Source organism: Stegodyphus dumicola, chromosome 9 (genome assembly GCF_044657685.1).
Source record: "Stegodyphus dumicola isolate Sdum_Otavi_A_Nest chromosome 9, ASM4465768v1".
Lineage (NCBI taxonomy): Eukaryota > Metazoa > Arthropoda > Arachnida > Araneae > Eresidae > Stegodyphus > Stegodyphus dumicola.
In genome coordinates, this window is record NC_140776.1 from 129,615,799 (window position 1) to 129,643,300 (window position 27,502).

The following is a 27,502-nucleotide window of genomic DNA, read 5'->3' on the forward strand; positions in this document are numbered from 1 at the left end:
TTTCTAACTAATTAACATAAAAATCACCAAAATAATTCAGCTTTTGAGAGCTGTGGTTTAGAACTCGCCCATCTCGAACTTTATTAGACACTCGATCATTTGGATCATATACAATGAACATTTATTAGTTTTAAATTACGAATATTAATATTATAACTACAAGAAGAAAATTGTTGAATTAAATGTTGAATTTTTTTATGTTATAATGAATTTAGATCAAGAAATATAATATATGTTTGTATATTATATTTTCGAATAATATTGCAGGGCATCGTCTATGTCGAGCAGAAAACATCATCGGTGTTCTTGAGTAGGAATGATTAATGGCTTATTTTAATATTTCTTAGTAAATTTTTCCTTGTCCCCTATAGTTTTCTTCAAATACGTATCGTAATCGTTACTGGGATTAAATCAGAAGGAAAAGATGTGAGGTAATATTGATTGAAAGAGTAGTGCATTTTAAATTATGTGAGTATAACTTTCTTTTATTGGTATAATTTGTGAAGTATGTTTCGTTCATTATTTTCGGTTTATGGAGGAAATTTGTGTGAGATTCTTTGTGTTATCGTGTTTCTTGTCTAGTATTTTTTGTGGTCTTCCTTGAAACTAATGTAAATATTTACACATTTGTCTTAGACGCAAATACATTTCAAATTTAAGTTGACTAAAACCAAAGTTTCTTTAATAGAGAAATGATTCCTTAAGGAGTTAATATTTTTTATGCAAATTCAGAACTCATGTTTTCAGCATATCTAAAAGTTATCATGTTATATATTTGTGACATTTAGTACTTTTTCTGAATTTCAATGTATAACTTCTATTACCATAATGACTTACAATTAAATATTGAACTTTATCTTCTATATTAGTCATTTTTAATTGCTACTTTCAAAATACTACAGGGAGAAAAAGGGATTTTGAGAGTTGTTTATTTTATATTGCTACCTTCTATTTACATTTTTCGCATTGTTTTTAATTTGTGTATCTTTAACATATTGATTTAAAATGCATTTTAAGAGACTGAAGGGAAAATAAGTAAAATAAAGCATAGTAAGAATTATGCATTTTATTTTATCTGATAATATACACAAATTAAAAAAAATGACCTAATTAGGAATTTCACCAAAATATTTTCTTTATTAATTTCTGGAATCTGTATCAAACATTATCATATCTTAATTTAATTTTTTGTTATTAAATACAGTAAGTAATATCGGAACAGGAAGTAATTTGCTTTGGAAGTTATGGTGCATTGTGTTAATAATGTTAATTAATGTTTAATTAAAATTTTTGTTATTAAATGCAGTAAGTAAATCGGAACAGGAATTAATTTGCTTTGGAAGTTATGTTGCATTGTGTTAATAATAACATTAATTAATATTTAATGTCCATCATTCACCATTTTAGCATTGAAAAAGTTTAAAGAATATAGACAGCACTCAAAGTATATATACAAACAAAACAAAAAAATTCAGATTTATTGAGAATGAAGTTTTTAAAATAACTTCACATCAGTAAATTAGATTTTAGCAAAATTTGTTTGTTATGTTGTTTTATTTCACAAATGATGCATTTTGTCTTCATGATTTAATATTTTCCAAGAATGAGAAATTGGAGAATTTATAGAAATATTTATTAGATTTGGTTATTTTATTTTTGGCAAAGGATTTCGGAAACCTGCATGCTCATGTTTTTATCTTACTCTTGCATTAAAGAATAGTTTTAACAGTGTATACTGATACAATTATCACTTTATAATTTGACTTCCGAGTGTTTTTTTTTTTTAATGAGTCTTTATGTCATGGGGTGTGTTAATGCAAACTGAATTATATTTGAAGCTGCCGATATTTCCATATTATGTAATAAGTTTTTCATAGTTTTTGAACATGAGAAATATTAGATCAAAACCATATAATGTAAAAAAATTATCTTTAAAATATTTTATACTTTTCCCATTATGTACTTGCCAAACATTTTTGTATAATGTAATAATATGTATGTGTAATAATATTGTAATAATATGTATGTGTGTTTAATTACTCTTGTTTACATACATACATAGACATCAAATGGTGCTAATTGTTGGTTCTCATTGTGTTTGGCTTTTCTTTCTCAGGATGTTAAAAGCATTACATTTGTATAACAGAAAAGTTCCAAATATTTATATTGAAAACAACTTGGTCTTTGGTAATAAATCATTACTATGTATTTTACATAAGTATGTACAAATAAAGCAAAAATACCTTATCTAAAAATAAGTCTAATGTTAGCAAAAATAAGTGTCTAATAATATCTAAAATTATTATCTCATTATAAATAAACTAAATAAAAATCTTATCTTAAGAAGAAGTGTACATAATAAGAAAGTTTATTTGTAATGAGGACTTTGTATTTTTTATAATAAATACAATGTGCTGATGTTTATGTGTCAGAAACCCTCCTATGTTGCAAAAGCTTAAAATGTTTTACTACAATAGAGATGATCTCTCTGAATTCCTGTTTGTCTTCAAGCAGAGACATAAGGGTATCTTGTAATTAACCATGCTTCCAATGAAAAGTTGCAAGCTCATTGGTGACTTTCTAGAGAAATGATGTCACACCAAGAATTCCATAAAAAAGCAATTGGTCAAAATAAAAAAAAATGCTTCCACTCATTACATTCTTCTTCGCCGACTGATGGCGGCTAAGTGAAATATTCTCCTCCACCACCTTGATCCTACTTCTCTTCATCCTTTTGTTGTTCCAGACTTTCTTGTATCTGATACAGAGTAAAAATGCACTGTCACTGTCTTTTCATTCAACACAAGCAAGCAATAAAAAATACAAGAAGCAGTGGGAATAAAACAATTATTTTTGAGGAAATGCTTCAGTAATTGCACTGTTTTTCTGCCTATGTACGCAGGGACGTATTTCACTTAAAAAAAGGGGGGAACTGTACAAGCTCTGCATTGCAGTCTAGTAGTCGAAATAGATATATATATAACACATATCAAATATAACAAATATATATATATATATAACACATATCTATTTTGACTAGACTGTAATACAGAGTTTATGTGCTTACTTGAATTGGGGTTATGTGCATTCCTGCTGTTCTTTTTTAACAACTTCCTGAATTGTCATATAACTATTTTTGCAACACACAGCATTGCCTCATGAGTAATTTTCGATGAATTTTTATTGGAGGTACAAGTAATCAGAAAATACTGATGTAAATAAAGATTGATGGCAGTCTAATCTAGAAATCGTAAGATTTTCTTTAGTATTGCAACATTCTACTTGCCTAGATATTGTCTAACTCTGGAGCTCCATGTGGCCTATCTTGGGGATGATAATCTTAGAGATAGCATTTTCTTATGTGATACATTTTAGAATAGCATCTTCAATGTAAAACATTATTTTGTAGACATTAGTCAGGCAAATCAGTAAGTCTGGTAAAGAATAATGAAATCCGGTTCTACCATATGAAATTAAAGAAAGAAGAAAAAATTGTTTTTATGCTAGAAAACATTTTCAAATGAATTATTCCATTTTAACAGCTATATGCTCTATTTCTATATTCCATCAAAATTTTTGAATTAAAAATGCAGGTATCAATAAACTGTTATCATATTGACATTAATAAGATTCTTTGTTAAGAGAGAAATATTTCGGAATTTATTTCCACTGTTGCTAGGAAAATAAAACTGGTACTTGGAACCGCTATACATGTATGTAGTTCAATAAGTTTTCTAAATAAAAACCATGCAACAAGTATTTAAGTATTTTGTATTTAAAATCTTTCTCTACTGTTTATCTAGACATTATCATATCATATCAACCTCTAGTTATACTAATTTTTTTTAACCTTGATATTGTCCATTCATGCTAATTCTTAGTTAATGTGTAATGCTGATATGTTCACTGCATTAGCAAAGATTTTGAAAATTCATATTTATTTATTTATTTATTTAATGTTAGACTGAAGTATTTGTTATGTATTTGAGATTAATTCAATGAAATCAATTGTTTGTATTGCCCCTTCCCCAAAAAATCAATAAATTGATTTTTTTATTTTCTGTATTAAAACACAATTATTATTCAAATTTTAGTTTAAGAAATTCTGTATTCATATCATGCCTGCTCGAAGTGATATCCCCAGAACTCCTCCACTTCGGAAACGTAGGTCAGAGACTAATGTGGAGGAATCTAGCAAAACTTCCAATGGTACGGCTGCAGAAGAAACTATCAAGTATACAGAAGAGCAACTTCTAGCAGTTGAGCAGTAAGTAGAAATTTGATGTGTGCTGCTTTAGCATATCACTTATTTTCAAGTCATTTAATTTAAGAGTACACTTTCTTTTTTGTGCACTTAAAGGCTTGAAGTTATTGGAAGTAGCCAAATTTTCTCATTAATTTAGCTTAAAGTCATGTATTAGAAATAACAATTTTAATTTTTCACTAAAATTTCAATTAAGTGAAGCAAATATGTTTGTTATCCATTATCTATAGTATTACAATTTTTCTAAAATCTAATCTTTAATGTCAAAATCAATGTCGGTTAATCTTTGGATTATGGTAACATGGCGATAATTTGGCGACCAACCCTGCTACAGCAACCTGCTAGTTTTTGTTTAGACGCCATTTTGTTTCACGAAATAAAGGTTTTTTTTTTTTTTTTTTTGACTCAACATTTTTTTCCAACAATCTGCTAGCCGAATTACGTTTATGTTAGAATTTTTATGGAACAAAAGTGCTTAATCACGACGAAGATTAGGTGCAAAATTAGGAGAAAGTGCAGAATCGCAAACTGCTTGCCGCGTTTTTAAGAATTGCAGATTCACAGCATCCATGTATGCGTCGACCTATTTTCACTTAAAAAAACATCCCAGAATTGCACAAAAATGGCATTGCGCACACTCTTGACTTTATCTATGTACACTTGCTAAAGTCCTAGCTAGTAACCTTTATCGCCTTACCAAAATGTCGCCAAACTACCTGTTACCATATTCCAAAGATTAGCCTCAATGTCTTTAATGCCAAATGCTTAAAAACGAAAGAAGAATTTTCTTAAACCAAATTATATATAGTGAAACCTCAGTTTGCAAATTCTGTTTATTCATGAAGGTTGTTTATCATCTGAAAAGTTCATAAACTAAAACTATTTTCCCCGTAACAATTAATGTGAAATGCATTAATTTGATCTTGGACAATAAATAGGTATTAATTTTAGCTATTAGTGGAAACCATTAGATACAGTAGATATAAAAATCCAGATACAGGGAAAAAAAAAAAAAAAACTTATTTAATTTTAGAATACTGTACAGTGAGGAGTGAATGGTATAAGTGGTAAGTGAAGAGAAAGAGTAGAGATGGTATGGTTTGAATGAGGAATCCCTTTAAGAATTTAATCTCTGTTTTATAATACTGTACAGAGGGGAGTGAATGTTATAATTTGTATATGATGAGAAAGAGAAAGAGTAGAGATAGTTTGGATGAGGAATCCCTTTCTATAAAATCATCAAGGAACTGTCTTCCTGGAGCACCTTCTTTCATACTTTTTTTTTTTTTAATCTCTTAGGTTCACTTGATTCTTCTTGATTTTAGATATTGTCTTTTGTATGCTGCTCTTTGTTAAAATGTTTTTAAATTAACATATGATATTGTCATTGAAAACAGATATGCTATAACTTGCTGCTGCTTTATCAGAGTGATAATTTTAAATTAAAACTTTGAATCTTCTCCCCTTTTGCAAAAATTTCTCGGGTCAAAGAACTAGGATAACGCTTTCTTCTTTCCTCCTCCTAAGAAGACATTTCTTTCACAGTCAAATAATTGTGTACAGGGTAGAACAATAGTTTCATTCTCCACTTGTATGCAGCAATTTGTAAATCCATCCTCAGGATTTATACAAATGAGATTTGGGCATAAGTAATACAAGTGACATTTTCTTCGATTTTTTTTTTTTTTTTTTTTTTTTTTTGGGCTAAGTGATAAAATCAGATAAAATAACTTTCATGCATTTTTTTGCAGATGACCTTCCTACTTCATGGAATAATAATTTTTTTTAATTTAAAATAATTATTTATAAATTTTATTAAATTAAAACATTTTTAAGAATGCAGTAAAAGATTTTTTTTTTTTTTTGTGTTTTTAGAATACGCAAGTGTAAAGATTATTATGAAATATTAGGAGTTACAAAAGATGCCAATGAATCTGATCTTCGTAGACAGTATAAAAAATTAGCACTTCAATTTCATCCTGACAAAAACAAAGCACCTGGAGCAGTTGAAGCTTTTAAGGGTAAAATTTAAAAATTTTTATGCTTATTTATGTGGTTATGGTATGTTAATATAAATATATTACTTTTTATTGCTTAAATGTGTTGTATAAAAAGACTAGTGTCCCATGTAAAGTAATTTAGTAAACAATTTAGCTATAACTGTCTTAAAGCTCAGAATAGTATAATAAAATTGTAGAGCACTTTAGAGACATTAACATAGAATCTGAGTATAGGCTTAAAATGTAACTGCTTCATATTTGTAGCAGTGCGTGTAATCCATTGTTCTTTTACAAAGAAATAAATTTACATTTTATTACCTGATTAATTAATTATGGCAAGACTGCTGACTAAAATTAATTAATTATGGCAAGACTGCTGAAGTAACATGTTTTTTACTATCCCTGAGTTAAGTGACTATCACCAGTCTCCAGTCAAGTTTGATTTCTTAATATACAGTTTTCTTTAACAATAATTCATTTGAGTCCAATTTGTAGATCTATTAGTAAAATGGGGTGCTTTCTGTTAAAGGGTGCCAGCTGCGATATGTGCGTCAAAGCGTGGTATGTGGTAGCCTGTTTAAACTGTACCAGCAATGATGTTGCAAACAAGTGGAAAGAATAATAAACGTCAGTTTTCTGCCATAAAATTTTAGTTGCTTCTGTGTTGAAATGCAGGTAGTCAATCTTCTTCAGATTTATGCCTGATGCCAAATTTCTGTAATTCTCTGATATTTTTTTTTAATGAAAACATATTGCTTGTATGTGGGGAGAATAAAAGTTTCATTCTCCACATGTGCACAGCAATATTTGTATCACACAAATTTCGCATTGCACACATCAAGCATTACATTTATTATATTCATTATGTAAAAAAATAGTTCTTTTCATGAAGCTGTTTCATCTAGTTAGATTTTGCTCCAATGTTTATATTTGGCACTAAGTGGCACCCTGTTAACATAAAAGCTTTGTAAAATTTATAAAATGTAGTTCTGATTAGATTCATCGGCACTAATACAACATTTAATAATTTTCTTTTGTTAGAGTCTGTCTAGCCCAGGCATAATCTATGTTGAATTATTATTTTCCAAGATGATTAAAACTTAAAACATGCTTTTATTGACATAATATATTAAGTTGCAAAAATAATATAGTCATAATTAAATTCACAAACTTTGTTAACAAAGTAATTTGGTACTTATGCATAGTCTATTGCCAGGCGTAGTCTGTGAAACTGTTGCCAGGCATTGCAATTTATCATCGTCAATCATGGATAAATGTGACATCATGATACATTCATAATATCTGTGCTTTCATTTGATGTAATGCAATTCATTCGCTATGAGCCACGAACAAGGATATAAATTAACTGTTGCTTTTGCTGTTTTTTTTTCCCCCTATCTTGCATTTTGAAAAAATTGAAGGCTGTGAAATGAATCACATCTGTGACTGCAGTCTACTTCATTTAGTGCTGGTTGAACATAATTAACATCTGTTAAATGAGGAAATGAATAGCTGGATATGGCTGAGAGCAACAATAGATTTGGACAAAAATCTGCGGAAAGTTCCTTCTTGTAACATTCTAAACAGAACTTTCTTTAAAATTAGCTAGCTTAACAAAATAATAAAAACTGGCAAGCTTTTTTACAAAGACAGTCAGTTATTTTCACAATTTTAGTTGTTAGGTAGTTTGTGCAGAAAGATTGATGAATGTTTTATTATAAGGGTTGCTGATAGAAGTGTGACTCAGAATTGGGTACCTATTGGTACAACTTTGGTCGCATATGCATCATCTTTCATGATTCAATTGTAGCCAACTTTCATTGTCAAAGGGGTAATGCATAACTACCGAAAACATTTGATAAAACGGAAATAAGTCTAAAAAGCGTTTATTGTTCTACGAGGAAGAATGGTGTTGGTCAAAATGTTCTACTCACAGGCCTGTTTGTCTTAACAATCTTTGCACTTATCAGCTGTATGTCCCCTCCTGGTTTGTTTTGTACAAAGGCCCTATTTTTTTTCGTTTGATCCTTTGACTGTAGCATTTATTCTTAATTTTCTTTCATTTCTAAGTAAAATATGATGTTTTGGTTATGATGATAACGCCACTAGAAGTACTGATAATCAAAATGGTGTCATCCATGCAAGAGAAAGTATACTATGTTTTGGAATGTGCCAAAGCATCATTGTTTATTGTCGTTCAAAGACATTTTTGTACGAAGTTTGGTAAAGAACCACTATATGGATAACAGATAACAGTGGGTGAAGCAGTTTCAGGACACTGACTGCTTGTATAAGAAAATAAGGTAAAAATCTATTTAAGGATGCCCTTTAATAAAAATTGGCAATTTTTGGTGATTTACCAGCAAGGCACAATTTCAAGATGCCTACTACACAAAACCAAAATATTAAGTCAAAGATCTGCACAAACTTGGTGTCCATGTACACCAGTGTTTCTAAACCTTTCTAGCGAGTCGCACCCCATTGAATCTGAAAATATATCTCCTGCACCCTATTGAAAAATGTGTTTTAATTTTTTTAGTCTAGAAAAATAAATTTTTTTGCAAAACTTATTGTTTATTGAAAAACATTGTACATTTTATATAAATACAAAACAATATTATTTTTATTAATGACTAGTCTGTTGTTTGTTCATTATTATACTGGCGAAGCGAGGTTCCTTTTTTGAAAGACATACGTGTAAGTCACCACTTGCATTTAAGCGATTTCTTGCTTTAGATTTTATATGCAAAAGCGATGAAAATCCCATTTTGCACAAGTAGGTGGTAGCAAAGGGTAAGAGTAAATGCAATGCTCTGTTCGCCAATTCTGGATAATGTTGTAACTGTGAACACCAGATATGTTACAATTCTAATTGTTCGAATTCCATTTGAACATGTCCACTTGCTTGCATTTCAATAAGTTGATCTTTTTTCAGATCACTATCATCCATCAAATTTAAGTCAAATAGAAATGGATCCAGTTTCCATCTCTGAGTTTTGGTAATATTTCCGGTAGAAAAATATCCATTGAATGATTCTCTCAATCGTCTCAAATGTATTACAATGTCGGGTAATGTCGTCTCAAATGTATTGTATTCTTTTCTTTTTTCGCAATAACAGAATCAAGCAAGGGAAAGTTTGCAAAATTACCCTTTTCTGCTCGACGTATCCAAATTTCTAATTTTGCAATAAATGAAGATAATTTTTCACTAGATATTATTATATTTATACCAAATCCTTGCATTGATAAATTCAATTCATTTAAATGGCTAAATATGTCTGTTACGCAGGCCAGCCTCAGCATTGCATCATTACTCTCAAAATCTTTCACTAAATAACAATTTTGACTTGTCAGTAATTGAATAATTTCCTCACGCAATTCAAAAACTCTGTTAAGCATGCGACCCTTAGATAACCATTGTATTTTGGTGTGATATAGGAGCACGGTATGATCAGCACCGATTTCTTCGCAAAATGCACGAAAAATGCGATGATTAAGCGCTCGCCGTCGGATGTATTTTACTACATTTACTGCTGTAGTTAGATGTTGTTTTAAACTTTCTGACAATGCTTTTGACGCAAGTGCATGACGATGCAACATGCAATGCGTTATTATAACTTCCGGTAATTCTCTTTTCATGTGTGAAAAAAATCCTGAATTTTTGCCTAACATTGCTGGGGCTCCATCAGTGCATATTGAGCCAATCACATTCATTGGTAATTGATATTTGGTAAAAAAGTCTTTGATGCGATTGAAAATATCAATTCCTCTCGTATTCACCTCTAGTGGCTCACAAAATAGAAATTCTTCTATCACCTCGTTTTCCTTCACATACCTGACAAATACCAAAAGTTGGCTAAAATTATCAACATCAGTTGACTCATCCAGTTGCATACTTATTTTTAGTGGACTGATTTTTATGTCTTCAATTACTTGTATTAAAATATCTTCACTGAGATTTTGTATTCGCGATCGTATAATATCATTCGATAATGGAATCTGTTGGATTTTTTTATGTGCTTCCGAATCTAAAACTGTTTTAGCAATAATAATAATAAAGCAGAAGGTTTAATCAACTCTTCAGCGATCGTGTGAGGTTTCTTTTTTTTTCACATAAATATGCCACTTGATATGACTCTTCTAATAAAGGTTTTTGAATTGCTGGTCCGCACAATTTTAGGATAGTTCCACTGGTATCAAACCGAGCCTTCTTTGACTTCAAGCTGTTCATGCTATGCGCTTTTTCGCCACCATGCACATTGTTGAAATGCTCTAATAACTTTGATGGTTTGTGATTGATATTTGAAAATATCTTGAAACACAAAATGCATTGCGGTCATTGCATGCCATCTTTTTCGGTTGTGCAGGTAAATCCATAAACGGCATACTTATCGTTCCATTGTCGTTTTTTTTTTTTCACATAGTGGGCTTCACTATAATCGATTTAATTATTTAGAAATAATGTAATATAATATATATAATGTTCTTACATTTGTAATATCACTGAATTCTATTCGGCTTGAACGGGTAATTAAGAATCTATTAGTCTCAAGAGGTTTCTGGACAAGTCAGAATACACAATACACATGTCGCAGACACAATAGTTGACTCTACCTAACACAGGCGCAGTAGATGCAGATACAAATCTGTGAATCCATAGATTTCATTGGAGTAGCACATGTTGAACTCAGCGCATGCGCAAGCTGGGATAATGTTCTCCGCTTATATCGTCGCTTCGTGGCTATCGAAGGTCACGCTTGTATTCCCACAAAGTTTTTTTTTTTTTTTTTCGCCGTCACCTAGCTGTCTGTTCGCGTTCATTTGTAGCTCTCCGTGCCTTTTCGTAGAGTAGTGTATACGCCCATCGGCACCGTCTCTTTCCTGTGTCTTTTGCCGATAAGTGAGCTATGTGCTACCAATTTTTATGAGCTTCAGTATTGGGGACACTACTGCAGATTTCAAATCTTTTATTATAAGAAATTTAATGAATGATATTTAATAATTTTTATGGTTAGGTAGGGGCTTCTCCCGCACCCCCAAAAATACATTCCCGCACCCCCGGTTAAGAACCACTGATATACACATTGATCTAATTTCACTTAAAAAAAAAACCAGAGAATTGCACAAACTTGGCAATGCGCATTGACTTTGTCCATGTACACATCAATCTATTTTCACTTAAAAATTAAAGGAGAACCCAATTCTACACTAGAGTCAAACAAAAAATATATATTCTATATAAACTGTATTTTAACTCAAACAGTGAAATAACATAAGCAAAATACATCTTATAGTATCTACACACTACACAAAGGAAATATCCACTTACCTTATTTAGAAATTTCTGTCTTTAGTCTGTGGCACACAAAATTCTTTAACAGCATCCAAAAACTTTCCTCAAACCATGTTCCCTTTCTAATTGAACTCTTTATGTGGTGAGCATTTGAACCTTTCTTGCAACAAACCCATTCAAAGGCATCTTTATGTTCGACCATGCACATTTCTTTCGTGCAAACAGGACGCTTATAATTCCATTGAATTACATCCAGCAAAGTTTAATTTTTCCTGTCCTTAACCACTTAAAGAAAAAAAAAAAAAAAAAAAAAAAACTTCCTGTCTCTAGTTTTTTTACAACCAAACACCCAGTTTACTACCAGCAGCCATTTTATGATGCAAAGCACACACTACACAATGCAAAAATTAGCCCTTACAAGTATTTTCTCATCAGTCAAATTCACTGCAATCACACAACCAATCATGTCAAAATAGGGTTTCCATAACATTAACTTCTCAGGTTACCATAAATGAAATAACAACTTGGCAATAATCCAAGGGGCATCCTAAAATATAGACTAACCGAAAACAGTTCAGGACAAACAGCAGCCAAAGCCGAAGTGGTTGAAAAATTTGTGAAACGTTTTTGCGAAGTCCCACAAAATGAATGCGTCGTGCAAATTCTGAACTCAATGTGCATTATGTAATGGTGTGGTATATGTTACAGACACGTCTACTATTCCAGCCATACATCTTTCATGTGGTGCAGTTGTTAAAAACCTTGTGACAAACTGTTGTATAAAGGTTTCTGTGAGAATTTGCAAGTTAAGGTAGAGGGTTTCCCAAAAAGACTTGTGTTTAGGGATGAAGCAATTTGTCACATTTCTGGCAAAGTTAATTGCCATAATTAACAGTTGGGGCACAAAAAATCCACATGGTGTAATGGAACATGAGTGTGATTCTCCAAAGGTGAAAATTTTCTATGCCATTTCCAACAGTTTTGTTTTTGGTTCTTTTTTCTTTGTGGAAAAATTGATTAATGGTTGCATATACCAAAATATGCTATAGTGGTTGTTCCCTCAGCTGGAGGAAGCGGTTCCCAGCTTCATTCTGCAGTAAGAGTGTTTCACCGCCTTGGCATAAAAACGTGTGCCAGTACCCGAACGACAGGTTGTCGTATCACTGGATTGGCCATGCTACATCAAACAATATGCCATTACTTTGTCACCAAGATCTCCAGATCTAACCCATGGTGACGTTTTCCTGTGAGATTTTGTTAAAGACAAAGTGTTTGTTCCTTCATTTCTCCAGGACTTGCAGCAACTGAAGCAGCGGATAATTGAAGTGCTTGAATCATTAACAAAGGATATTCTTTCATGAATATGGCAGGAACTGGAATTCTGCATAGATATTTTCCATTTCAATATAGGGGCACATATAGAACATCTGTAGAAACTTGAATAACTATAGTTTTACTGTAAATTTGATTTATCAAAATAATTAAAACATTTACAGGTCTTCTTTCTTTTTGTACCATTCAATATCAGACATCCTATATACATTGATGCCATGCCAGTGTGAAAAACAATCACTCTTCACTAGTGCTAAAGTATTTAGTAAACAGAAGACACTGGTTCCAAATGGAGTCACTAGCATGACACAATGCCTTGTTATTGTGATAGGAAATGGTGGTAGCAAGCATATTTAAGGTTGGAAGAAATATATAATATAATATTACTGCAATGATCTTACTTAATCCAGCCATTCTAATTAGGTGCTTGAAACCAGATCCAGGATGAAATAATGCATAAATATATCATATAAAGACTTAAAATATTTTTCTAAGTACTTTAAAATTTGGTGTAATATTAGGTCTGGAAAAAAGTTTGTGGCGTTTTTAGAGTAAAATTGTACTGGTTTTCTTATAGTGTGAAATAAAATTTATTTAAACCAAATATGCTCCAAATATAAAATGATGATGTTTTACTGTCTTTTGGGTAGATCTATGATGCCATCGCTGAAGAACCTCTGTGGTTTCTGATTAAAAACTGAATCAGGTGGATTTCATAGGCCTCTTTTGAAACCAGCCTAATTCCACTGAGAGAGTTCTGCAGAGATCAAACAAGTGATAGTCTGGTGGTGCTGTGTCTGGACTATATGGTGGGTGCATCATGACTTCCCAACCAATCTCGCACATTCTTTAATGGGTCATCAAAGAAGTATATGGTAGGGTGTCGTCATGATGGAAGAAGACAACACATTTCCTATTACTCAATTTCAGGTTGTTTTCTTTCAGTTGCCTTCCGTAATCTCTCTAGGTGTTCACAACAGAGTTGAGAAGTAATTGTCTGACCAAATTGAAATAATTCATGGAGGACGATTCCTTTTCATCCCCCCCCCCACAGCAACGTCTTTTCCAGCATAAATCCTGGCTTCACAACAACAGCTTGTGATGGCTCTCCATCCTTTATCCACGATCTTTTATGTTTGCACTGGTTGTACATGGTTCATTTTTCATCTTGGTTATGACATGTTTGAGAAATGGCTCAAGTTTAATGTGTTTCAGCAGCACATCATAGTTGTTAATTCAGTCTAATATATTTTCCTTGCTCAACTCATGCGAAACCCAGACATTGAGCTTTTTTTCATAGCCAGCTTTGTGTAAATGGTTCAAAACAAATTTGTGGTCAGTGTCCAGCTCCATACCAATGTTGACACAGTTGATGTGATGATTTTGCTGCAATTTTCAAGAATTTCATCAGCTTTTTCAGTGATTGGACGACCAGAGTATGTCTCATCTTTTACCTCGGAATTACCAGAACGAAAGCGAGTGAACCATTTCCACTCACAAGATTTTGATAAGGTACCTTCGCCATATACAGCACAATGTTTTTCACAAGCCTACATAGCTTTCTTGCCTTTGTCGTAATAATATTGCAGAATATAGTGCAATTTTTCCTTACTTTTCTCTATTGTCAAATGCACACAACTGTCCAAGAGCATTCAGAGTGGTGTCGCTGCAATCTGTGTTTCCTGAATTATTTGCCATTGATGCCATTTATTGAGAAAAGTGCGATGAACGTTTTTTTTTTTGGGGGGGGGAGAACTTTTCTTCAGTGACTGAAAAGTCATTTCTAAAATTTCAGACATCAATGAAATAATAGCATGAAATTATTCATAGCAACCACCATTGATAGGTGATTTAGTAACCACTGTTTCTGTAAGTAATGTTTCTGATTTAGTAACTACTGTTTCTGTTCTGGCTCAGTACATTACACACGAGAAGCAGTAATGGGTAATGGGTATCACTTCTCGAAAGTGACTTTCTGTGCAGAAGACTAAAATCTTTTTAAACTGAGTAGTAATCCTAATGAGATTTATTGTAGTTATAAAAAAAATGAATTGCAAACTGTAATAAAGATAGTGGACAGGAACAGAGGTTCACCAGTAGTGGTCTACCCGTAAAATTGTTGAATCCTGGTGATTCGACTTCTGTTCATAAAAACGAGTTAATTGCATTGGAGTGTTTTGTGGGTTTTCTCGTGTGTAATGTACTGAGCCAGTTTCTCTGTCTTCCACAATGCATTCCTTCCCTTAGGCTGATAGTTCTTGTGTGCTTTGCCATACCTAAATAACACAGCCCAATCCTTCTTAGGAACTAAATATGGCACAAGGGTTTCATGTACATTGCTGTTTTGAGTTATGTGATGATTCTTTTCTAAGTTACTTTGTATTTTTCTGTTCAGTTACTGTAAGCTCTGCTGTGATAGTTGGTATAATAAATAATTTGTTGTATTCATAAAAATGGTAGCTAAATTAATGAACTAAAACTTGTCATTAATAATCATCTTTTGAGTATAGTAAAATCCCATTTAAATAAAAGAGCAAAGGAAAATAATATCTAATTAGTGAATCCAAGAACTGGTTAGTCTGAGTTTTCATAACTGTTTTCTTACACGTTTTATTATGGAATATAACGTACAACTGACCTCTTTATGCTGTACTTAATAAACTGTGAGGTAAGTCTCAGTACTTGTATGTTAACCGAAGACTTTGAGTAGAACTAAGGTTGGGCATTTCTGTTATGCTTCTTATGTCAAAAAGGCAATGTAAGGTATTTTCTCCCTCCTTACTCTATGTGGTGCATTTGGAAAGCATGTCTGGCTAACCATCAGAAGATCTGGATTTCGAATCCTGGCAAGGCCAATGCACATTTTTCGCATCTCCTGCTCCAAAATAAAATGCCTAATGGTCTAAAATTGACACCCAAGCTAAAAAGGTGATGGATGATAATTTGTCATCACCTGGATTTGGCCCCCTCCTAGCCAGTTGCCCTTTAAAAGGGGGAGTATGTGTTCTCTCGCACTTTACCACTTGCCTATGTGGTTAATTGGGAAGTGCGTTTGGTTAGTAATCAGAAGGTCATGAGTTCAAATCCCAGTGAGGACACTGTACATTTTTCACATTTCCTGGTTTATAAAACCTGATGATTTTATATTAGTCATGGAGAACCTTTTAAGGTCGAAGTGTCAAAATTTGGAAAAACCCTCTCTGCTTCTGGTGCTGTGTCACATATAGAATTAATTATCTATCTGCCAAGACTGCATTTGGACACAGCCAAGGTAAGCACAGCATATTTTGAATGATGAGGCTATTGCAAGAGATAAGTTTTTTTGTATTATAAGATTTTGTTTTTGTCTCCACTAACGCCTTTGGAAACACATGATTTTTGTCACCAAAATGGGTTCACGTATCACTTCTGACTCATGTGTCACAGGTTTATCATCACTGCTGAATATATTTACATCAAGAAGTCTACTGTCAGTGGGTGTACTGCATAGGGATATGTCCACCAAGACAGGAAGTGTTTAGTGACAATGACTGCCAGCCAAAGGGCATGGGTTCGATTCCCAGGAAAGGTATGGGTGTTTGTTAGCCCCTGGTGTTGATGCAGCAAGGGGGCACTCAAAATATATAGTGAGCCAAAAGTCTTCTTGAGAGGTTCAGGTAGGAGAAGAGGGGTGTTAGCTAAGTACAGCAATACCTCAATCACTTATGGTATTACAGAAGTGCTGGCCTGTTTTTATCTGTGTGGAGATATAAGTTAAATTGTTTGATATATGATGTTCTAGGCATCCAGATCTGGTTTCAAGCATACGCGATGTAGGCAACCACCTAGGGTACCAAATTTCAGAGGATGTCGGCTAAGTTACTTTTTCAGTCCAAAAATAACTATAATGTGTGTATTTTCAGTGTTTGGAAAAATATTGTAAAAATTCATATTTTACTCTTAATTTTAGCAATTGGAAATGCATTTGCTGTATTAAGTGATCCTGTAAAAAGGAAACGATATGATATGTATGGCTTGGAAGCAATGCAAACAACAGAAAATCCTCAACGCGAAGGATATTTTGCTTATGCACATGCTTTTGAAGGTAATTTACCATTTTGTATATATAATAAGTAGCTAATATTTATTTCTATCTTCTGGATGTGTAGAGTAGAATTTTTTAAAAATCTTTTATTAAGTACTGCGTATGAATATTTTACTTTATATTTTTGCTTAAATATTAAAATAATAAGTTGTTTCAGTTACCATTTTACGGTATGAAGTAGGGGATACAGAATCGTCAGGACTTATGTGATTCTGGATTTATATCATTAATTCAAATCTCATAAGATTAAATTTGGAAATTTAAAATTAAAAGTGTGACATGACTGTTTGTGAAATAATGAAATATTTTTATGATATCTTAAGAGAAAGGTTCAATACTGTATTTTCTTCCCTATTTTACTGATTTTATTTTCCCAAAATTGAGAGTTGGAATTTATGTGAATAATTCAATTTTCAAAGAATACAGTTACAGTAAGAACAGAACCAACGAAAAATAGTCATGGAGAAGCAACAGGTAACAATCATAGTATTATTTCTTTAATTCTTTCACATCGAAGTTGTCCCAAATGCCTACCATTCAGATATCAGCAGGTCACTCAAACACCTGAATCATTTTCTACCTAGTGCTTTCCCCCATCGTGTTAGTGCATTGTTCATTGCTTTCAGGAGTTAAATGACAAATGACATGCCAATCATTCTTTTGAACCGACTAAATGTAGTTCTGTTCCTTTAATGCACCTTTCTTTTCCTTTGCTACTGTCAATGTTTAGCTATTGATGTCTAAAGTTGTAATCCTGTCCTAAGGGGAAACTGCACACAGTGGGAAAAGCATCCAAGAAAGAAGTTGTTGCTTTACTTAAGTAGGTTATTGTTAGCGCTGTATCATTCTACTTGTCATGGGGGAAAGAAAATCCATTCCAACAAAAAATACATATATATGGGTATTCCAGATGTTCGAATGAAATAGATTTTGGTGTCTATCAATGAAAAAGAGTTAAAAGAAACCTACATTTCAGTAAGAATACACAATAACATTACACAGTCTAATAAAATATCATCATTTTTACTTGCCTATAACTTGAATCACACCTGTTCTTATTGCTGTCTCTGCTCTCCTTAGGCCTCAAATTATCCATAAGCAATTAAAGAAATTGTTTAGATATAAGATTAGTAATAAAATATTTAAGCTAAATTTGCAGTTTGATTTGTTAGTGCGTTCTGATTTATCTGATGTTTGGAAAGCAGCCTTTTTTAATGATTATGTTGGTCTTGCTGAAAAGTGGTCGAGAGGGGAAAAAAGTTTAACCCCCCCAAAAAATTAGAGAATCAAAGTAAATTTAACTGATGTTGCAGGATTTTCTTTATTTCAAGCTTCTGATAACTGTTGTATGTCTTTTTTTTTAGGTGATATTACTCCTGAGGAGCTTTACAACATGTTCTTTCATGGTAATAGCAACATGTTCTTTCAGGGTAAGTTTTAACAACGGGTATTCTGTTTTAAACTGTGATAAAATTGTTTCAATTTATTGCAGACTTTTGAGATAGTTTCTGTTGCAAGTAAAAATAATCTTTATTAAAATTTTTTTTCTTTGTTATGTATTCTTTTTACTTCCATGTAGAAAGTAAAGGAAGATTGTAATCCTGGAAAATTTCGTGTCTCATATTTCAGTGGAAATATCCATTTTGATCATTCTGAATGCATTTGGATGATTATTTTGTGCAAGGTTCTGTTGTACATACATATGTATATATCTCGCATAACTCAAAAACAATTAGCTGTAGAATGTTGAAATTTTATATTTGAGACTGCTTCAACATCTAGTTGTTTTCCTCCCTTTTTTATTGCAATCAGTTGCTCTCTCACTCTCTATATAAGGTAATTTTTAGTAATAAATACTTGCACTTAAAGCTGCAAAGTAATAAAATAATATTTAATTTTCTGGTAGATTATTGAATATATTATCTTTGAAAATAAAGTAGTTCAGTGATAATTCTATTGAAATGAATTTACTCATTAGCACATTTAAAATTAAATTATTAAAATGGAATAATTAAAAGCGAAAATATTAGCTGACTTTTCAAGGAGAACAAATTTCCAATCAAGTAACAATAATTAATAGATGTGAAAGTGTTTTGTCTTTTTCCCAAATAAGAATCAAGACAAAAAGGCTGTTTAGTAAGATTAAAATTATTCAAATTGCTAATTAAGAAGGAGTATGAAATTGGTGGTTCTGTCTAATTTGAAATGCAATCTTCTAATAGGAGTGTATAATTATTGTAAGAGTGAGTTTTATTTTCTTACTTGAGAAAATTGCTCCTCGACATTTTCACCTTTGATCATATTAAAACAATGCAAACTTTGTTGAAACAATTAAACAATGAAGAGTACAAGAATATATTCTCATAAGACTCAAATGGAATATTATGAATGTATAAAAAAAAGGAAAATTTACGTAATATACATTAAAGGCTAAAAATGAATTTAATTAACTTTCGTGTTTGCTAGCTGTGAAACTAAGACAATACGTCCATTAATTTTTTTTATACTCAGAATTTGGAATTTGAACCAGGATGTAAAATGGAGGGGAAGAGAGAGAATATAGGCAGGGACGTGTTGGATGCTATTTTTAGAAGGTGGGAAAAAGAAATGGTGTGTGGTTAATCTGTGTTGTATTGTGCATTAGCACATAGGCCATATTGAGTATGTTTCCTCTATTTAGCACAGTTTTAATTAAAAAATCAAAATAACTACAAAATCTTTATTTAACAAGTATGATATTTCTGCTTAAGTAGAACAACACCAATTAAAGTAACAATTTTCACCTACATTAAAAAATTGAAGTATTGGAAAGAATAATTTATATAGAATTATCGTTATTCCTAAAAATCATCAGCCTTACCTATTTAGGCAATGAAAAAAAAAAAAAAAAAAGAAAAGAAAAGAAAAGAAAAGAAACAGGAACATACTTTGACACAGTACCTGAAAGAGAAAGCAGTAACTGAATAAGACCTTTTTCCCAGATACAAGTAGCTGAGGTGACAATCCCCTGAATGCCCCCTGGCCTTCGCTTTCTCTCGCCAGTATATATATATATATATATATATCAGTGCATGTTCGTTTTTTATGCTTTTGAGTTTATGAAAAAATACCTAAATTTATGCCAACATTGCTCCTGTTTTGCCAAAGAAACTCGTACCAATTGCAATTCATTCTTGTAGAACTGAAATTTAGCTTTAGGAATTGGTTTAGTCATATCAGCAACCATTTGCTCTATTGAAAGATAAAGTTTTACTATTCCTTTGTTATGCAGGTCACGTATATGATGCAATATTCTATCAATGTGTTTTGTACGCGAACTACGCTTTTCAGATTCTACAAGTTTTATTGTTGATTGATTACCTTTTACAATTTACCTTGGCACAATTTGATGATTTTTTACGCATGAGACATGCAAGTTACTTATCAAGTGTAAGTTGGTGGTTGTCACATCTTGTTTTTAAAAAGATTCCAAAACTATCAATATTGTTACAAATTTTTTATATATGTAAATAATTTTAGTGAAATTGTAATACTTTTGTATAATATAACATGAAATGCTTGAAAGAGACGAAGCTGTGCTGGGCTCGCTAAACTGGCAAGATATAGCCAAGCTGATTTCAGTAATACATTAAGTATCTTTGAAATCATTACAGATTTTGAGGGCACTGTCTAATTTTTATTCACATTTTCATACTTTATTCAGAAAGTAATAAAAATTAATTTTTATGCTTAAGTTTTAAGAGACATAATAACATAAATTCTTATGCTCAAGCTATATGTTCTCTAAATAGATTGGTAGACCATTGCATTAATTAAAAAAAATGAAGTGATTTAATCTTAAACATGATAGTCTTTGTCTTAAGGTTTTAAGAATTATATTACATAGATGAATAATATTATATTGTAGAATTCCTGACTTTGTAAATACTAAGTTACTGTAGAAAGTGAAGACGCTTAGGAACTGATAAGCAAATAATCGCTTGAGTTCGTGTGACAAGAAACAACAAGATGGAAGGGTAAAAAACCCTTTATTATTCAGATAAAATTTAACAGAACTCCGTCTTGGAGTGTACAATAAAAGCCGACACTTGAGCTTGAACTTAATAGGCCAAGAAGTAAACTAAAACTAGTCTAAACTAAAGAGATATAGCCGAAGCTATCAAGATTCTAACCTAGTTGGCCCCTTAACGCTAATTGACTGCGAAGCTATCAAGGGCCTGAGTACGGCCGAGCGTAATAACAGCTTTGAGAGAAGGTAGCCAAAAAGGCGGACGCGTGCTAATCAGAATCTCTGATTCTCTCTAACTCAGCAAGTAGAGCTATGTGGTTAAATACTGCTCTTCCTCATTATGTATTCAGACGTGATTCCAAAACTACGTTCTGGCTGGAAGTAGTAAGTTGAAATTAAGAATTTGACAAGAAAGAAGTTTAACTCAAAATTTAACTGTTAATAAAATTAACATAATTCTTACAATATAATTATTATATATATTATATCATCTTATGTTATAATAATTATATATAATAAATATTATCATATTATAATGATTATATATAATAAATATTATTACATATAATCATTATAATAATATGAGAATTTCATCTTAATATTTTCAATTATTGGGTTTTTTTAAACATTTTTCTTTATAAACAAGTTGAAATTAATTCTTTTATCATATTGAGGTTTATTAACTATACAAGAAATATAGTTTTAATCTTTCTATGATATCACAATCAAGTGATTTGTGATGTAAAATTGTGTGTGTGTGTAAACTGGTGTTACTTTGTTGCTTATGGGTTTTAATACTTAATTTAGGACAAACATTTGTTAGAAGGGATGGACGGTGGCAACGATATCAAACTCGACCGCCATATGAGGTAACAGCAAATGTTTATTTAAAATGTTTTAGTTTATGTTGTTAGTTAGATTAAAAGTTCAATGCCCTGTGTAACATTTAATTTTCAGTAATATTGCCTTAATATTGTTATTTATATTGAAGTGTAAAGAAGAATTTCACTGTGGATTAAGCTGATTTATACTGCATATTATTTGCTGGATGAGCCATAATGATGGATATATTATAAGCAAACTCATCTAGAAATGAAAACATATTTGCTAAGCACTTTGTTTCAGTTGAGTTCACATTACTGTTCGTGGTTTAAGTAATCACATGCTTGGAATATGCTGGTCATTACTTCTAATAAAATTTGTATCATTTGTGCAATAATGCAATTAAATGCTTGGCGATGAGAATATCTTATCTCCTTATGGATGCTGTTTTTAGTTGAGTTGTGTATGGTTTCCCAATTCCAGTGATGTTAGGGCCCACCAGCGGCCGAGCAGTAAAGACACTAAACACTGGTAGTTCGATCCGAGGTTTGAATCCCACGAACGGGCTGGCTACATGGGTGTTTTCGGGGTTTTCCCCATGTGTAACATGTATACGACCCAGTTTCCCTTAGAAAGTCCACAATTTCCTTAGAAAAGAATCCACAATTTCCTTTGCCTTAGAAAGTCCATCTCTTCCTTTAGGCTGATAGCCCTTATGTGCTTTGCCATAATTAAATAATCCAATCCAATCCACTGATGTTAGATCTGCCGATCATAACATTCAGTAAATTCACTGAATTTAGAATTGAGGCATTCAGGAATCAAAGTCGTTGAAATCAGGAAACAAAGCCACCTTAACTGATAGTTAATGCTGCTGTCTTGTGGCACCATCTCATGTTGAGGATGACAGTCAGAGCTAACTTGGAGATAGAACTGGAGTCTATTGGTTAGAAACTCAAGATGTTATTTCAGTGCTTGGATCTGTTTCTCAGTGTTAATACTGGTCAAGTTTTTCTCTGTAAAATATTGAAACACAATATGTTCTAAATATGGAGGGTAACTAATTTGCATAAAATAAGATAGCCCTCATTACTATATTCCAATCAATATTAAATCATCCTTATTATTATTATCCAATCTGTATTAAATCATTTATTTAATATACAAGTGCCCTTGTCTCTGCATGTATTGTGTACTTATTACTGAAACCTACATATAACTTGTTATTTGATAAATCATATGCAGTAGAATATTTCTAACATTTAATATAATAGCAATAAACTGTACAGCATTGTGTATTGTATGTTTGCTCTGTACTTTGCCTTTTTCTCTTTCTTGAACATGAGAAAATAGAAGTTCTGGTACTAAGCTTGATCCTGGAGTGCCAATAGAAGAAAATATACTGCATAGTATCATGTGTAATTTTAAGGATGTCAGATCAATAAAAGCCATGCTTTCCATCAAAGCATTGTATAAGTAACAAATTGCTAATCTGAGTTTGAATTTTACATGAGTATTATTTTTATTAATATGTTAAATCAACTGTGTGAAAAGAATTCTAAGCACATGGGAGTTACTGTACAGAGTGTGCAAGTAGAAATGGTACAAAATACATCAAGGAAGATCTTCTCTAAAAGTTCTGCTGTAAATATTTATGGAAAATTCCAGAAATGAGCTTTATTGATATGAAAGGGATGCTTTATATGTGGAAATTCCTCAATGAAGCCATCTTCAGCATTAATCATAGCCTCCAGATGACTTGGAATCAAGAACTAGCATATCTAATGTAGAGAATGGTAGAGATTAGTTCACACGAGAATAGGTCGCATCTAGAATACTTTATTTATTTACATTATACTGAAAAGTAAAAGTAAAAGGAATAATCGTCAAAACATTTCGGACACGTCTCTCCTTGCTATCGTACAGCTTTCGTCTTACCACATCTTCATCTAGATGGCCCTTTTACATAATAATCTTGGGGAACAAATCATGAAGTACCCAGTAGGTTTTCAGCTCATATTTTAAATTCATTAGGTAGTCTTATTAGTCTTATTAGTGAAATACCACACTAGTGGCTGAGTTGTTAAGACTACCAAAAAGTTTCATTGCAGGTAAGGGGCTAATTGCATGGTGGGTTTTTTTTTTTTTTTCTTAGTTTTACCCATATATAACTTGAATATGAGCTGTTTTCTGTAGAAAGTCTTCTAATAAGGCATCCCTTCTCTTAAGCTGATAGACTTCATGTGCTCTGCCATATTTAAATAACCTATCCTTATTAATAATCTTTCAATTGTGCTTATTAGTGACCTTTCATAATAGTCAAGAGGATTGCATTTGGTTGAATTTGGAGACCATGTAGAGATATTAGGTTATTTTGGAAACATGAGAGATGAAAAATGAGCAACGCCCTCGCCGGGAATTGAACCATGAACCTCTGGAATATGCACCCAGCGTACTGACCATTACACTACAAAGGCATGCTAAGAAGGCTGGATAAATACCTTATATACTTCCCCTTTTAAAGGATGACTGGGGTTTAGGGGACCCAACCGCCAAATCCTGAGCATGGAGAATCATCATCATCCATCACCCTTTTAGTTCGGGTGTCACTGTAGAGACATTTAGTTATTTTGGAAGCAGGAGATACGAAAAATGAGTAACGATCTCACCAGGAGTCGAACATGGACCTCTGAAATATGCGCACGGTGTGCTGACCACTGCGTTATAAAGGCATGCTAAGAACACGGGGGAAAATAACTTATAACCACATGTCAGGTACCATGACCCCCCCCCAAAAAAAAAAATTATCTTCAAGCAACTTCTGAATTTTCATGGCCATGTACACAGTTTTGCTGGAATGCATATATTCTTCCTGCAGTAACTTAAATCCAGGACTTGAATATAGTCACCAGAATGTTTAATAATTTTTGCCACTTGAAAAACCTTTTTCAAATATGTGGGGGGGGCATAACTTTCTTTATCACTGCTAACAACAATGAAGACCATCATGTGAACAAGAAACTTTGGTCATGTCTTTAGGTATAGCCATCCTATTGTGCCTATAGTGTGCTTGATTTTAGCAAATGTTTTTCTCTCAGAGTATGCCTGATTTTATGCAAAAGTTTCTTGGTCTTCAGAAGACATTCCATTTTTTATGTTTTCAATAAGATGTTCACTTTGTAGAACTTAGCAGTGGTTGCCTTTCAAACAAAATCTTATAGTCATCTCAAAATGGCCTATATGTTGACACATGTTACATATGATTGAGATGAAAGGGTGACTTTCAATGAGCTTTCTGTAATGTTTAAATGAAATTAGTATTCTTCTTTTGGTACAGCTGATTAGTAAGCTTTCTGCTTGACCTATGTTTTTCTTGTAACTAGGGTCTTCTTAGCAAAATCTGAATCTACCAACTTTTGCTTAATTCAGGAATTAAGCAACAGGTTTGTGGCAATTTCAGTTTGTCTGTAATAATGTTGGTTATTATGGTATAGATGGAAAATCATCATATTTTCCTTTTCTAGTCTTCAGGCCACTCATGTCATCCAGTCTGTATTCTTTGATGTCTTATGCTGAAAACCAGAAATAAAAAATATGGACCAAAAAAAATCTTATACTTTCTTTTATTTGCTTGTTTAAACTCATGCCAGTTCTGTTTGTGTACCTTTTACCTTAAACCAGGGATGTGCCAACTTTTTCGGTCGCGGTCTAAAAAGCGAAAACAAAAAGTTTTGTAGGCCAAGATAAATTTTTCTAAAATTTTAAAAACGATATACAAGTATTACAATTTAAATATGTTAATGATATGAATGAAATTGTGATTTAGTTATTAAAAGTTCCTGATATTGAGTTTCGAAGTGAGATGTACTGATTCTAAGGAACGAGGCTAAAATACTCATCTGTCAATCTACTTCTGAAATAATTCTTTCTAAGGTTCATAGTTGAAAACACTTGTTCACATATATAAGATGAAGTTAATATAGCACTGATTTTCGGGGCGTGAGATATTAAATTTTTGGAAACTTACTTTTGATCATGATTTATAAAACTCTGGCATATTTAGAAAAAATTGCTTGTGATGATTGTTAGATTGCAACTCAATTAATTGAAGCTGCAAATCTGACCTCACTGCTTCACAATTTACTTTGAAAGGCATGATAAAATTATCCAGTTCTGTTTGAATGCCACTGAAATCTTGAAATCTTTGTTTGAACTCAAAATGCATTTTTTTCAAGCCATCTTCATAATTCTTAAACTTCTCTTCATTTACTGAGGATATTGAATTTAACCTCCGGAAATGAGACAAGTTATTCTTAGCTAGCTGCCCAGCAAACAGATTAAGTCTTCTTATTAAGTTTTAAGTTAAGACTAAGCTTTTTCTAAGAGGTCTAATTCACCTATATTAGATTCCCATATGTCTGCTCCCCAAGAAAGAAATAACGCTTTATAGTGCCAATCTGCAGTTATAAGTAACAAAGAACTTCCATTTTTAACACTTTACCAATTGAAAGCTGTTTGCGCTTGCTATTTATGTTTATGTTTTTAGAACAAAAATAAAGTAAAAAGATCATCAGCCCTTTGAAAAAAAGGAAGAAAAAAATAATATTTAAACAAAGTAGTAAAGGAGATGGTATATAATATATAAATATATATTTCTTTTAATTTTCCTTGGACCAGCAAATTAAAATTCTATCCACGGGCCGGATAGAACCTTCTGGCTGTGCCCGTATTTTGCCCATCCCTGCCTTAAACCATTGCAACCTATTTTCATTCCATGGATATTTTATAACATTTGTGTTTATTTGCTTGTTATTAATATTTTAATATTCAAAAATTTCTGAATAGTAGGAAAGTGACATAGCTCTTGATGCCACATTAATTCCTTTAACATTTCTGTGTTGGAATTAATATCTAATTGGTAATGATTCAAAACATGCTTTTTCAAAGTTCTGTACCATATTTTTAAAAGGCTATATTTTTTTCATATAAGACATATTCTTATTTCCAGCAGGATGGCCGCAGCACTTTGATGCAGATTTTGCCTCTTGTTTTTATCATATTAGTATCAGTATTGAGTTCTTTCTTTGTTTCTGACCCTCCATACAGTCTGCAGCGAACTACGTATGTATATTTACATTCATTTCAGTAATTAGTATGTATATAAAAATTAACATCACTATGTGGATTTTGTGCATTTGCATGCTGTTAGTGCAGTTATAATTTACATTTTAAGCTAATCGGATGCAGAAATTAGATATATTTCTAGAGCAGAGTTTCATCACATTTAGTATAATTATTCTTTTTGTTATGTGAACACAAAACATTGAAGGGGCTGGTAATAAAATATCATTTCAGTAATTATAAGGCAGAAATTCTTTCTGGTAGGCCATAAGAAGATGCTTCAAAAGTTTAGTAAAATGATATAATAATTAAAAATAACTGTGAATTTCCCTGATAAGGTTATAGATGATTTTGTTCTTTTGTGGGGCAAATTTAATTAAACTCGGAAAACTTCAAGAGTCTATGTTTTAAAAAGGAAAGTTTAAATTTAATTTTAAGTGTTTTTGTTATCTGTTAAATAAAATGATTTTCAAATTCATGGCAGATTTGCCTTTTCAAAGAATTTAGTTGTTAACTATATTTTCTTTCATAATGCTTAATTGTAATACAGTACAAAGTCCGTAATCCGGACTCGTCG

The 27,502-nt window shown here is 32.1% G+C and overlaps 1 protein-coding gene across 2 annotated transcripts in view; it reads left to right on the top strand.

Moving 5' to 3' along the window:
- The first annotated feature begins 272 nt into the window (after positions 1 to 272).
- LOC118197467 (dnaJ homolog subfamily B member 1-like) overlaps positions 273 to 27,502 on the top strand; it is a 45,753-nt gene continuing 18,523 nt past the window's right edge. The window contains exons 1-7 of one of the 2 annotated variants that reach the window (XM_035368976.2): positions 273 to 468; positions 4,095 to 4,267; positions 6,140 to 6,285; positions 16,839 to 16,973; positions 18,338 to 18,403; positions 21,790 to 21,851; positions 26,813 to 26,925. In XM_035368976.2, coding sequence (XP_035224867.2) covers positions 4,119 to 4,267; positions 6,140 to 6,285; positions 16,839 to 16,973; positions 18,338 to 18,403; positions 21,790 to 21,851; positions 26,813 to 26,925 — 671 coding nt within the window. In that variant the 5' untranslated portion in view covers positions 273 to 468; positions 4,095 to 4,118. The remainder of the gene's footprint in view (positions 469 to 4,094; positions 4,268 to 6,139; positions 6,286 to 16,838; positions 16,974 to 18,337; positions 18,404 to 21,789; positions 21,852 to 26,812; positions 26,926 to 27,502) is intronic. The other variant, XM_035368977.2, reaches the window with a different exon arrangement.